This window comes from Lithobates pipiens, unplaced genomic scaffold, assembly GCF_037356315.1.
Source record: "Lithobates pipiens isolate NorthernLeopardFrog02 unplaced genomic scaffold, aLitPip1_a1.2 Scaffold_10, whole genome shotgun sequence".
Classification (NCBI taxonomy): Eukaryota; Metazoa; Chordata; class Amphibia; order Anura; family Ranidae; genus Lithobates; species Lithobates pipiens.
In genome coordinates this window covers 67,395,920-67,411,323 of record NW_027507686.1, presented here as the reverse complement: position 1 = coordinate 67,411,323, position 15,404 = coordinate 67,395,920, and the positions used below count along the sequence as shown (strand labels likewise).

General features: G+C 46.0%; 1 protein-coding gene across 2 annotated transcripts in view; it reads right to left on the bottom strand.

Annotated features, from left to right (window-relative positions):
* Positions 1-15,404, bottom strand: part of PLCB3 (phospholipase C beta 3) — a 272,101-nt gene that overhangs the window by 27,111 nt on the left and 229,586 nt on the right. For both annotated transcript variants that reach the window (XM_077455793.1, XM_077455792.1), the window contains exon 30: positions 13,632-13,721. In XM_077455793.1, coding sequence (XP_077311919.1) covers positions 13,632-13,721 — 90 coding nt within the window. The remainder of the gene's footprint in view (positions 1-13,631; positions 13,722-15,404) is intronic.

The following is a 15,404-nucleotide window of genomic DNA, read 5'->3' as shown; positions in this document are numbered from 1 at the left end:
GATTGGGAAAGTAGGGGGATTGACAGACTGGCCCAGTTGTATGAAGGAAGTATAATAAAAACATTTAATACACTGAGAATGGAATATGATCTACCAAAACACTCATTTTATAAATATTTACAAATCAGACACGCATTATCGAAACAATTTGGTGCACCGGGGCCAGTGTGGAGCAAATCCCCCATCTATAATAGATTAAAATCTGAAGATAGTGCAAAAGGGTTTATAGCAGAAATGTATCCATATATTTGTGAAGGGAGCATAGAAACCCCAGATAAACTTAAAAGTAAAATAAAATGGGAGGAGGAAGTAGGAACATTCTCAGATGAGCAGTGGATGAGGATACTGGAGGGAGGACACTTGATATCTGTCTCACCAGCCCAGAGGGTGTCACATCTAATGCTGCTACATAGAGCCTATTATACACCGAAGAGGCTATACAGGTTTAGGCGAAGGGAAGATGATGGCTGCCCGAGATGTCAGGCAACAGGGGATCTGATGCACATGTTCTGGAGGTGCCCTAAACTGTTCCGTTACTGGTCAGAAGTTATTGCTGACTTGAATGAAACATTTGGAGTGTCGGTTGATGGGAACCCCAGAATGTGCCTATTGGGCCTGAATGAAGGAATAGGAGGGCCGGCCTGTATAAATAAAGCAGTAATGAGATGTATGTTCCAGGCAAGGAAGCTAATAGCGCAAAGGTGGCAGGCAAAAAACCCCCCATCGGTAGCGGAGTGGAGACAACTAATAACAGAGACGATCTGGAAGGAAAAAGTAGTATATGTAAGGAGAGGGAATTTTAGGGAATTTAATAAAATGTGGAAACCATGGTTAGACAAGTTGGGTTACACAGTATAAAGAACTGGAGAGAATGACGTCTGGAGGGAAGAAGGAGAGAGAGAATATGTGGTATAGGTGATAAGAAGTTAGTGGTATAGAGAGTAACACGGTCATAGTTTGTGTATGAGGGGCCCACTGCTTCTTCCTGTTATGTATGTGAGGGGGGGGGGGGGGGAGAGGGGGAGGGAAATGTTAATGTGGAAAACGGAGTGTTTAACTGTATAAAGTTTATGAATGGAAAAATTATTATGGAAAATAAATAAAGATTATATAAATTAAAAAAAGAGTACATTTTCTGGAATTTACACAGCTTTTAATTTATGACTGCCTATCTCATTTCTTGAGGTGCTAAAATGGCAGGGCAGTACAAACCCCCCCCCAAATGACCCCATTTTGGAAAGTAGACACCCCAAGGAAATTGCTGATGGGTATGTTGAGCCCATTGAATATTTTTTTTTGTCCTAAGGGATTGAATAATGACAAAAAAAAAAATTTTTTTACAAAAAGTTGTCACTAAATGATATATTGCTCACACATGCCATGGTTATATGTGGAATTGCACCCCAAAATATATTCTGCTACTTCTCCCGAGTATGGGGATACCACATGTGTGGGACTTTTTGGGAGTCTAGTCGCGCACGGCACCCCGAAAACCAATCACCACCTTCAGGATTTCTAAGGGTGCAAATTTTTGATTTGACTCCTCACTACCCATCACAGTTTCGAAGGCCATAAAATGCCAAAATAGCACAAAACCCCCCAAAATGACCCCATTTTGGAAAGTAGACACTCCAAGCTATTTACTGAGAGGCATGTTGAGTCCATGGAATATTTTATATTTTGCCACAAGTTGCGGGAATATTACAAACTTTTTTTTTTTTTGCACAAAGTTGTCACTAAATGATATATTGCTCACACATGCTATGGGCATATGTGAAATGACACCCCAAAATACATTCTGCTGCTTCTCCTGAGTACGGGGATACCACATGTGTGGGACTTTTTGGGAGCCTAGCCGCGTACGGGACCCCGAAATCCAAGCACCGCCTTCAGGATTTCTAAGGGCATACATTTTTTATTTTACTCCTCACTACCTATCACTACCTATCACAGTTTTGAAGGCCATAAAATGCCAAGATGGCACAAAACCCCCCCAAATGACCCCATTTTGGAAAGTAGACACCCCAAGCTATTTGCTGAGGGCCATGTTGAGACCATTGAATATTTTTTTTTTTTTGTCCCAAGGGATTGAATAATGACAAAAAATATATATATTTTTTTTTTTTTACAAAAAGTTGTCACTAAATGATATATTGCTCACACATGCCATGGTTATATGTGGAATTGCACCCCAAAATATATTCCGTTACTTCTCCCGAGTATGGGGATACCACATGTGTGGGACTTTTTGGGAGTCTAGTCGCGCACGGCACCCCGAAAACCAATCACCACCTTCAGGATTTCTAAGGGTGCAAATTTTTGATTTGACTCCTCACTACCCATCAGTTTCGAAGGCCATAAAATGCCAAAATAGCACAAAACCCCCCAAAATGACCCCATTTTGGAAAGTAGACACCCCAAGCTATTTACTGAGAGGCATGTTGAGTCCATGGAATATTTTATATTTTGCCACAAGTTGCGGGAATATTACAAACTTTTTTTTTTTTGCACAAAGTTGTCACTAAATGATATATTGCTCACACATGCTATGGGCATAAGTCAAATTACACCCCAAAATAAATTCTGCTGCTTCTCCCGAGTATGGGGATACCACATGTGGGGGACTTTTTGGGAGCCTAGCCACGTACGGGACCCCAAAAACCAAGCACTGCCTTCTGGATTTAAATATAAAATGCTACCAAAAAAACTGTTAGCGATCGCAGGGATCAGGCCTGACTCTGCGATCGCTGCAGTTATGCATTTAGTGTTTTATAAGTGACAGTGATCGATTGATACTGCACTTGGGTGGGCTGGGCAGAGGGGCAAAACGCAGGTGCTAGCAGGTATCTGGGCTGATCCCGCTAACAATGCGTTTTTTTGGAACCCTGAACTGCTGGGGACGCTAGTATAGATCTGATCAGATCAGATATTGATCTGTTCAGATTCTATACCACTACAGGAGGTTTATGCTTTGCGTGTGGGTGTTAGCGGTACTGGCACTAACCTAGCGCTGCCTGGGGCGACGCAGACCCTGACCCTAAAACCTAATTGATATCACCCGCCGGGTGATTAGGGGGTTAAACCTTTATTGGGTAATAAATGGTGGGTGCCCCGATGCTATAAAAAGCAAACTAACCAGAGTCACCCGTAACACTTATACGGTGATCAGTGGTGAAAGGGTTAACTAGGGGCAATCAGGGGGTTCAAATTTTTATTAGGTAGTATATGGGGGTCCCTGGCACTATATAAAAACCTGACGGGGAACCTAAATAACTAACTGGCTAACCAGCGTCACCAGTGACACTTATAATGTGATCGCTGGTGAAAGGGTTAACTAGGGGCAATCAGGGGGTTAAAACCATTATTGGGTAGTATATGGGGGTACCTAACGCTATAAAAACCTGGCGGTGAACCTAAAAAAATAACTAGCTACCTAACGACACTAGTGACACTAATGCAGCGATCAGAAAAATGATCGCTTAGTGACACTGGCAAAAGGGGGTGAAAGGGTTAACTAGGGGCAATCAGGGGGTTATAACCATTATTGGGTAGTATATCGGGGTACCTAGCGCTATAAAAACCTGGCGGTGAACCTAAAAAAAAACTAGCTACCTAGCGACACTAGTGACACTAATGCAGCGATCAGAAAAATGATCGCTTAGTGACAGTGGCAAAAGGGGGTGAAAGGGTTAACTAGGGGCAATCAGGGGGTTAAAACCATTATTGGGTAGTATATCGGGGTACCTAGCGCTATAAAAACCTGGCGGTGAACCTAAAAAAAAAAACTAGCTACCTAGCGACACTAATGCAGCGATCAGAAAAATGATCGCTTAGTGACAGTGGCAAAAGGGGGTGAAAGGGTTAACTAGGAGCAATCAGGGGGTTAAAACCATTATTGGGTAGTATATCGGGGTACCTAGCGATATAAAAACCTGGCGGTGAACCTAAAAAAATAACTAGCTACCTAGCGACAGTAGCGACACTGATGCAGCGATCAGAAAAATGATCGCTTAGTGACACTGGCAAAAAGGGGTGAAAGGGTTAACTCTAGGGGCAATCAGGGGGTTAAATCTTTATTGGGGGTGATAGGGGGCTACCCTGGACCTAACACTAACTGCCCTGACAGCTTTAACTGTTACAACTGACACTGAATGCATTGATCAGTAAAGAAATGATCAATGCAATCAGTGACACTGTGACTGGGGGGGGGGGGGGGATTTGTGTACCTATGTGTCAGTGTAGTGTTTTGGTGCACTTACTTTTAGTCTTCTCCTCGTAGTCCGGTCAAAAAGACCGCCCCGAGGAGAATGACATCACTTCCTCCTTCTTGTGTAAACAATACACAGTGGGAGGAAGTTCGTCATTGGTCAGGAGCGATCCAGAGGGGGTGGCCAGAAACCAACGGCCATCCCCTCATCACGGATCGCTTCTGGAGGGAAACGGACCGCCGTATCCAGCGAGAGGGGGTCCGATCGGACCCCCCACCCGCTGGAAGGCAGGCACGTACATCTACGTGCTTGTGCCTGCCTGTGCCATTGTAAAGACGTACAATGGCAATACGGCGGTCCTTAAGTGGTTAAGATTGGCACCAAGTGCTATATGCATCGGGTCTGCTGGAGAGTAAAAAAAAAAAGAAAAAGATAGTTCTTTAACCCTCTTGTCTTCCATGCACGAGCGGCCTGCGCGCCCCCTGAGGGGCGCGCGCGGCGCGCTCTGTGATCGGCGAGTCTACGAGACTCGCCTGATCACCGATCCGTGCAAGGGGTCGATCCCGACCCCTTATCACGTGATCAGCTGTCAGCCAATGACAGCTGATCATGTGATATAACGGAGCCGGTAATTGGCTATTATTCCTCCTCGCGCTGTCAGCGCGAGGAGAAAAAAAAAAATCCGATCACCGGCGGCCGTGATCGGGACATAAGTCCCGATCATGGCCAGCACTGCTAGTGCCCACCTGCCCCCTGCCAGTGCAACAATAAAAAAAGTAAGTGCCCCCCGTCAGTGCCACCCAGCAGTGCCCACAGTGCCACCCAGCAGTGCCCACAATCTGCCTTAAAGGTGCTGCACCCGTGCCACATATCCGTGCCCATCAGTGTCATCTACCAGTGCCCAGCAGTGCTGCCCATCAGAGCCACCTATCAGAGCCACCTATCAGTGCCCATCTGTGCCACCCATCTGTGCCACCCATCCGTGCCATCTTATGTGCCCATCTTTGCCCATCAGTGCCGCCTTATCTGTGCCCAGCCGTGCTGCCTTATCTGTGCCTATTTGTGCCGCCTTAACTATGCCTATCAGTGCCCACCAATGCAGCCCATCAGTGCCCACCAATGCAGCCCATCAGTGCCCACCAATGCAGCCCATCAGTGCCCACCAATGCAGCCCATCAGTGCCCACCAATGCAGCCCATCAGTGCCCACCAATGCAGCCCATCAGTGCCCACCAATGCAGCCCATCAGTGCCCACCAATGCAGCCCATCAGTGCCCACCAATGCAGCCCATCAGTGCCCACCAGTGCAGCCCATCAGTGCCCACCAGTGCAGCCCATCAGTGCAGCCCATCAGTGCCCACCAGTGCAGCCTATCAGTGCCGCCTCATCAGCGCACTTCAATGAAGGAGAAAAATGACCCATTTGCAAAATTTTATAACAAACTTTTAAACATGATTTTTTTTTTGCATCTTTTTTTGTTTGTTTAGCAAAAAATAAAACTCCGAGCTGTAATTAAATACCACCAAAAGAAAGCTCTATTTGTGGAAAAAAAATGATAAAAATTTCATTTGGGTACAGTGTTGTATGACCGCGCAATTGTCATTCAAAGTGCATCAGCGCTGAAAGCTGAAAATTGCTCTGGGACTGAGGGGGGTTTAAGTGCCCAGTAAGCAAGTGGTTAAAAGAAGTATATTTTTTTGTTTTCGGATTCATACTTACCTAGATGGATGCAGCATTGGTCCGATGCTGCATCTGTCCCCCAGCACCTCTAACATGGAGAACCGAGCAATCGAAAAAACGCTGATCGCTCATTTCTCACAGCTCTCTGCTTTGCCCCACTGAGCTGTGGAGGGATGGGAGTGGCTGGCTCAGGCTCTCAGGGGCTCGCTGAGAGGCTGATCCAGGTGTCGGTCCAGGGATCTGGGCGGATCCAGACTCCATGGTTGTGATGACATCGAGCCTGGACCGGCCCTGGGATGTCAGAGAGCAGACTTCAGCCAACTCTCTGCTGAAAAAAAATGGGATTTTTATATTCACCATAAAATCCTTTTCTCTGAAGTTCATTGATGGACACAACTCCTTTAATTCTTGACCTTAGGGTTATCACGCCACCTTCAGGAGAGGACTAGGCAGAACATGTAACATGTAAAAAACAGGAAGACTGCACAGCACCGCCCAGGGGGCAGTCCCACTGGCTATAACCCCTCACTGTGCTTCCAACAGCTCAGTTTGTCAAAAGCAGTAGGAACACAAATAGGAGGGGTGGGTGCTGTGTCGTCAATGAACTTAAGAAAAAAGGATTTTACGGGTACAAAAATGCAGTTTTCTCTTAAGTTCATTGACGGACACAGCTCCTTTAATTCTTGACCTTAGGGATGTCCCCAAGCAGTGTCAAAAAATGAGGGGTGGAAACAGCAAAACATAACTTCACCCACAACAAAAGGAACACCTCAACAGAGGAGTTGCCATCTTAAACGGCCGCCAACAAAACCTGCGGCCAACTGATGCATCAAAAGATGCGTTCACACCAAAACTTTAACTCAAGAAAGCATAAATTGCAACCTTACACAGCCACCTGCAAAACCTTGTGGCCAAAGCAAGCATCCGAAGATGCGCTTACGTCAACTTTGTAGAATTTAGTGAAAGTGTGAACGGACCACCAAGTTGCCGCCTTACATGTCTGGGAGACAGACGCTTCATGTCGGAAAGCACAGGAGGTTCCAATTGCCCTGGTGGAATGAACCGTGACATGATAATGGGGCAACCGCCCCTTTAAGGCATAGGCCTGAACCACGATCTGTCTGATCCACGTAGAAATGGTGGACGACGAGACCGACAGACCTTTTTTTGGACCAGCCACGGAAACAAACAGAGTCTGACTTCTGCAAGGGAGCTCTAGCAGACAGATACACCCGTAGAGCCCAGACCACATCCAGGGAATTTAAGACAACTTTGTTCGGGTGTGTCAGCTTAGGACAAAGGGATGGTAATACGATACCCTCATTTAGATGGAATGCCGAAACCACCTTTGGAAGGAAAGAGGGCTGCAGACGTAGCACCGCCTTATCCTTGTGGATGACCAGGTAGGGAGACTTGTATGATCAGGCCACCAACTCAGAAACCCTCCTGGCAGATGTAATAGCCACTAGGAAGACTACTTTTTGAGAAAGAGTCAACAAGGGAATCTCCCTAATGTTTTCTAACGGTGGTTTCTGGAGCGTCGATAGCACCAGAATCAGATCCCACGGAGGTAGAACTGGAGGGACTACGTGTCGAACCCTCTGCACAAAAGTACCCACCAATGAGTGAGTCACCAAGGGACATTGAAAAAAGACAGCCAAGGCTGATATCTGTCCCTTGATGGTGCTTAAGTCAAGTTTCTGATCCACTCCTCACAGCAAAAACAGCAGGATCCTGGAAACTGAATAAGTGCGCGGACGCCACCCCATCTCCTCAAACATGGAGATGTAAGCCTTCCACGTACAATGGTAAATCTTCCGAGAAGAAGACTTCCGTGCCCACAGCATAGTGGAAATTACCATGTCTGACAGACCTCGGTCACTTAGCACCTGGTTTTCAACCATGATTTTCAACCATACAGCCATGTCGTTAAAATCAGCGAAGGTAAAGCAGGATGAAGTATCGGACCCTGGGATAGAAGGTGCTCCCACATCGGCAGCCACCAAGGACCTCCCGCCACCAGTCGTACTAGGTCGGCATTCCAAGGACGTCGAGGCCAATCTGGGGCAATCAGAATCACCGGAATCCCCTCGGCCTCCACTCTGTGTAGCAGACGTGGTAGAAGTTTGAGTGGGGGGGGAAGGGATAAATCAGCCGATAATGCCCCCATAGAGTCACCAACCCGTCTGACGCGTGCGCCCAGGGGTCTCTTGTCCTGGACACAAACCTCTGCACCTTCCGATTGAGCCGAGAGGCCAGGAGGTCCACATCTGGTGTGCCCCACCTTAGGCAAAGGAGCCGGAATACATCCGGATGCCACGACCATTCCCCTGGGTCCAGCATCTGACGATTTAGGTAGTCCGCCTGCCAGTTTATGCCCGGAATGTATATGGCCGACACGTGTCGCTCTGCCCACTGGAGGATGTTAGTGACCTCCCATGCTGCAGCTGAGCTCCTTGTTCCTCCTTGATGGTTGACGTATGCCACTGCCATGGCGTAGTCCGACTGGATCCTGATCGGACGCCCTTGTAGCCTCCATGACCTTGTGGAGAGGCACAGCCTGATCGCCCGAAGCTTGAGCACATTGATCGGCAGTTGGGATTCTTCACTGCGACTAAAGGCCCCAGGCTGACAGTACTACCAGAACTCCCCCCAACCGGTCAGGCTGGCATCAGTTGTGATCACCGTCCAATGGAGAGGAAGGAACGATCTCCCGGACCGAAGGGTCGGAGACCTCAGCCACCAGAGAAGGGAATTTGACAATCCAGGGATACTGGAGATTTATCCTATTTTGACAAAATCTCCTTTTGTAGGACTCGAGTGTGAAATGGAGCATACAGTACTGCTTCGAAAGTGGCAACCATGGGGCCCAGAACTCGCATGCAGAAGCGTAGCGATGATCCCCTGCGGTTCACCAACAACTTCACCGCAGCTTGAGGAGTCTGCAGCTTGTCTGAAGGGAGAAAAACTCTTGCTTCTGAGGAGTCCAACAGTAAGCCCAGGTACTCCAGGCATTGAGTCGGCACTAACACCGACTTCCTTAGGTTCAGCACCCAACCAAACTCCCGGAGAGTCTGCATGGTGATCGCTACATCCTCCCTTAATTCTGAGGTGGAAGCTGCTCTCAGGAGGAGGTCGTCAAGGTAACCCACAATTGTGACCCCACGTTGCCTTAACAGTCGCCAGAGTTGGAGCGAATACTTTGGTAAAGACTCGGGGTGCCGACACCAGGCCAAAAGGGAGGTCCACAAACTGGTAGTGCTCTTCCCCGACTGAAAATTGCAGAAACCTCTGATGCCTGAGGCATATGGATACATGTAAGTATGCATCCTTGATATTCAAGGACGCCAGGAAGTCCCCCTGATGGAATGCAGCGACCACAGAACAAACCGATTCCATCCTGAACCTTTGCACTTTCACAAAGCTGTTGAGGGCCTTCAAGTCCAGAATTGAATGCACCCCTTCCTTTTTGGGGACAACAGATTGGAGTAGAATCCCTGAAACCTTTCCTGTGTCGGTACAGTTACTATCACCCCGCGCAGCAGCAGGTACTGTACTGCCCTGAACTGCCCGATGAGCCGGAAGTAGTGATAAGTTGGAGGGAAAAAATTTGTTTGGTGGACAAGAAAGAAACGCTATCTTGTATCCTGATGAAACCAGTTTGCAGGCCCATTGGTCGGACAGTAGGGAGGTCCACTGAGCTGCAAACTCCCGAAGGCAACCCCCCACCCGAGAGTCGGGCGGGGCAAACCTTCATGCGGTAACATTTTTGCTTGCAGACTTGTTTGGCTTGCGAAACCAGGGACGCGTTTGTCCTTCAGCAGGCGCCTTGTCGGACTGGGAACTATTACCTGCTGACCCGGGCGGGCGAAAAAGCCGCTTCTGAACAGAAAAAGAGGGCCCTTGCCTACGGCGTGGCTCCTTACCCTTTCTGGACTGTGGGAGCAATGTGCTCTTCCCACCGGTAACATTTTTAATAATGTCATCCATCCATCTAGCCTCTCACCTTGGAAGGGCAAATCCGCCAGTGCTTTTTTAGATGCCTGGTCCGCAGACCAGCATTTCAGCCAAATCAGGCACCATAGCACCACTGCTGATACTGATGCTCTAGAGAGCAGGGGGACCGTATCCAGGGCCGCATCGCAGACATACTTAAGGCCCTTCACCGACTGATCTGCCAGTTCTAAGCCAACAGGGGGGAGACTGTTGCTTCTCCAATTCAAGGTGCAACAACTTTGCCCATTCAGTAAGGGTCTGCGACACCAAGGCCGTGGCCAGCACAGGTCGTAACGCTGACCCCACTACTGTAAACATGGACCGGGCCACTGCCTTGGCCCTCCTGTTGGCAGGGTCCTTGAAGGCAGGAGTCCCTTCTACTGGAATTGTGGTTACTTTATTTAACCTGGATACCGGGGGGTCAACGACCAGAGGAGACGTCCGTTTTTCAGGAGGTTCTCCTCAAAGGGGTAACACACCGCCATTCTTCTTGGCACTAAAAAGGCCCGCTGCAGACTTCCCCATTCCTTGTAGATGAACTTATCAAAATAAGTCAAATATGGAAACACCTTAGGCATGCAGGCCAGTTTGCGGGACCCAAAAGGCCCAAAAGGGACCGCCACCTCAGCAGAAGTTCCTGCTGCATCCTGTATCTTCAGGGTATCCCGCACCGCAGTAATAAGTGCTCCTACTAACGCTTTTTCCTGTGCTAACCCGGACACAGAGTCATTCTCACTGTCTGAATGGTCCTGGTCCACAAATCCCTCCCACCTAGCAGACTGTGTCATTCACAAAGTGCCCAGAGTAAAAACCACACTGTTCTGAGGTAAACAGACCCCAGTACTAGAGGTAAACCTCACTGAGGGGGAGGAGGGAATGAGGGACAGGGAGAGAGGAAAGGGAGAGTGAGAGACCCCCTAGTCGACCTCCCAGGGAATGCCCAGCTGCTCTATCCTGCCGAGGCAGGGAGAGCCATACTTACCCCTCCTGCCGGGATTGCTGGAAACATTTCACCACAGACCCATCACCCGAGAAGTACGGGGTGGCTGCTGGCCACAGCACACTGTGACACGGACAACAGTAGCCTGGTCATATGTGTGCCCCGGAGCAGTACGGGGTGGCTGCTGGCCACAGCACACTGTGACACGGACAACAGTAGCCTGGTCATATGTGTGCCCCGGAGCATATAGCTCACTGGCTGCCACTGGAGCAGAAGGGGTATGTCGTGGCCGACCTAGCTAGTGTCTGCTCACGCTCGATGGCCAGGCTGGGGAGACTACAAGGATATGTATTATCCAGCCTGTCACCCAGTCTGGCTGTTGATTGCAGATCACAGGATCAAAACTGTAGAAAAAACTCCCAAGACCAATGGTTCCCTTAGGGAGCCAGGTCCTTCTACACTAGGCATAAAAAAACTGAGCTGCAGGAAGCAGGGTGAGGGGTTATAGCAAGAGGGACCTGGGCAGTGCTGTGCAGTCTTGCTGTTTTTACATGTGTTACACGTTCTGCCTAGTCCTCTCCTGAAAGTGGCATGATAACCCTAGGGTTATGTATTGACCATTAAGAAACTTTATAATTTAAGTATACCTCCATGTGTTTATTATTTAATAGTATATTAATTGTTATGATGAATTGTAAAAACTGCTCCCAGGGATCCGATATATTGTTTCCCCTCTCCCCCCCCCCTTTTTTTCTGTAGGTGTACTTGGGTTGCATCATGCGGCCACAAAGCGTCGCTCTCTCTGGCCTTGTGGCTGATAAAGTGACGCTTTCTAGCCCCGAGGAAGTTTCTTTCCGGGGAGTTTTTCCACATGTGCGCAGATCCCTGGCGCATGTGGGCGTTGCGTGGTGTGCCGGAGGGAACCTGTTTGGTGCATGCGTTGTGGTGTTTGGTTGGGGAAAATTCCCCTGCCATTATCCCGCGCATGCGCCTACCTCCGTGTTCACCCGCTATGTCTATGGCAGACGTGACGTACTGGGTTTTTGACGCACGTCTGTTGGAATCGGCCGGGTATGCGAGTGTCATTTCTGCCATGTGGAATGACGTCACTACCGGGACGGCTGTGCATAAATAGACACGTTGGGTCTGCGTCTTTCACAGCAGCCCCTGAGTGCGGTCAGTGCTGTCATAGAGCGGGGGGGGGGGGGGGGATTTACCTCTGATCGTTGAAGTGTCAAGGTAAATATTTGATCTTTCACCATTTAAATTACCACCATTATCCTTCTTTATTTTAAAAAATAATTAGTTAATTATACGCACACTTAGCCCTGTTTATCTTCTTTCCTTTTTTATAATTGTCACAACTAGATTATACTGGGTTATTTATAATCACCTACTGCGATATGATTCTTTTACCTCCTGGACTGTTTGTATTTGGAGGACCTTACCCCGGAGGACTGTCGGGTAATATCTTTTTTTGTTTACAAACGATTTTTATTTGGTACATAGAGAAAGTACAGAGAGTAAGCATAGATATAATATAATAAATGCAATGTATATCAAGACAAACATCTTAAAGCAAGGGTCTCTCTCCCCCCCCCCCCTTTTCTTTATTTTTACTTTTTATTACTAATGTTTTCTATATATTATTCAAGAAATAAACAAATTAATAATTCAAAACTAAAAATATAAAAAATAAAATAAAAAAATATAAAAAATTATTAATAAATATATTAACAAATAAAGTTAAACACCCTTTAACATTCATAATTGGATCATTTAAATTACTGGCGAATAGCCCAATGTATATGTAATCAATTGTTGGATATGTTATTCTTATCAAATACCTAAATAAAATTCATTTGATCTACTGCACAGATTATCCTTATATTTTACGTATGAAGTATCCTGCACCTTAGCTGTATGCATAAAGCCTATACTACTACTCCCCGCTCACGTATACACGACCCCCGTTTATCTATAGGGAATGTAAGTAATGATTGCAGTAATCTTTTTTTTTATATGTGTTATTAATTTCTATTATTACAAATTTTTTGGGGAATTTGTCACAGCCGTTCCCATGATGCCCCAAAATTACCCTACACATTCCTCCCCCCCCCCCCCCCCCCTCCACCCCCTTTTTTGTGAAAATTCTGGTCCTGGGATAAAAGGGAGCATGTTTTTAGAGTAATTATGTTTTTTGTGATATATTATATGTATTTTTATTAATTTTTGATTGTTTTAATGTTTTGTTCATTTATTTTTAGAAAAACGCCAAAAGCTCCTGATGAAGCGTTTTGTATAACGCGTAACATGTAGAGCATTTCTGAGCCGAGTCATCTATTATACACTGTCCATATTTTTGTTTTTTTCTTATTTTTGCTATTGTTTTATATGTATCATAGAAAAATGGAAATGTATGAGTCTTTTTTTTCAATTGTGATTTAATTGGACCATATTGACAGTGTAATCGTTATGCTCTGGGCAATTAGTGTATGTTTTGCACTATTTTTTATAAATACATTTTGTTAAAATTATTTTAAAGAAACTTGTGTTTATGCCTATAAAGTCCATCTCCAACAACGGTTTTATTTAGCAACCCTAAGGTCAAGAATTAAAGGAGCTGTGCACATCAATGAACAAAAGAGAAAGGCAGATTTTAACAAAAAAAAACAATAAAAAATAAATAAAAAAGGTCCAATAGACAAAATGGTTAACCCATATAATAGATGTTGTAAAGAAATCAGAAGAAGACATGAAAGATATAGATATGAAATATATGAATACATTTGATTATCAATTACTGACCCATCCTTCTTGTGACGGTCTCGTGACTTCGCCTCGGTGATGCTGTTATGTCTCTTTCTGTCCAGAATCTTTTGTAATTCTTTCTTCTCCCTGCAGAGTCATTTGGAAATAATTATTCAGGTCATGCGACTGAAAACTGTGCAAGCACTAGAAAGAAACAACTTGTGTATATAATAGCTGGAGTGTCTATGAAGTGAATAGGTCATTGTGTTAAATAGATCACCCATTATTGATTCTGGTGACACTATAAAGTTAAACATAATCAGACAAATGTATTTCATGCTATACCCTATATAATTTAAAATGAACAAACATGTTATACTTACCTGCTCCGTGCAGTGGTTTTGCACAGAGCAGCCCAGATCCTCCTCTTCTCGGGTCCCTCTTCAACTCTCCTGGTCCCTCCATCCTGTTTAAGTGCCCCCACAGCAAGCAGCTTGCTATGGGGGTACTAGAGCCGAGCCATCGCTTCCTGTGTTCATTCAGACACAGAGCCCCCACCCCTTTCTCTCCTCATTGGCTGACTGACTTTGCTTGACAGCAGATGGAGCCAATGGCGCTGCACTGCTGTCTCAGCCAATAAAGAAGGGAGTCCTGGGCAGCCGAGACACACCTGCTGGATCTAGATGGGCTCAGATAAGTATTAGGGGGGCTGCTGCACACAGAAAGTTATTTTTTATCTTAACCACTTGACCACTGGGCACTTAAACCCCTTTCCTAACCAGACCAATTTTCAGCTTTCAGTGCTCTCACACTTTGAATGACAATTACTCAGTCATACAACACTGTACCCATGAAAGGTTTGTTCTTTTTTTCACACAAATAGAGCTTTCTTTTGGTGGTATTTAATCACCGCTGGGTTTCTTATTTTTTGTGCTATAAATCAAAAAAGACTGAATTCGGTTAAAAAAAAAAAATCTTTGTTTCTGTTAAAATTTATTGCAGAGTATTGCACAGTATGGGCAGAGTACTGCACAGTATTGTCACAGAGCAGTGCTGTGGGCACTATACATCCAGCCCACAGCACTGCTGCAATCTCTACCCCTCTCCCCTCGCACTATACAGAGGGGAGAGAGGAGCCGGATTATGACATGACGCCGGTTTGTTTACAAGCGATCGCTCCGTCAAATGACATAGCGATCACGTGGTAAACGGGCGCTACCAGCGGCTCTTCCGGACCCAGCGGGGTGCGCGAGAGCAAGATTCTGGGAAGATGTCAATGGACACCTACCCAGAAAAACCCGTCCGCGCTGTAGACGTCTTTCGGCTATGGCCCGGTCGGGAAATAGGTAATGCACAAAAACTTTACAATCAATCACTTTGAGGTCTCTAAAGTTTTTCAATCTGTGGAACACACATGCCAGTGTATAATACAAAAAAGTCCCATATCAGCTGCGGTTTTATGTACATTTGCAAAAAACTGAACCCTTTAGAAATGAATTTGGTTTTTGTAGGAATTTAGATTTCATCTAAGCCATAATAAAACAAAAAGATCTTGCTAAAATGTTTTGTTAAAAGACACAACAAATTAAATTTTATAAAAAGCATGGCTTGAGATGGAGACAATGAGATGGAAATCATATCAACCATACTGAAGTGGCCTTTTTCCAGAATTACAAAAAATCCTCTATGGGGAATTAAGTATTTTGCTCTGATCTCTTCCATATATGGCAGATTACTAGGGACCTGGGAGTAATAGCAGATAATAAAAATAAAACTGACCATTGGACCAAAAAGAACTGGTTAATGATAATGGCTCCACAGTCTGACAGT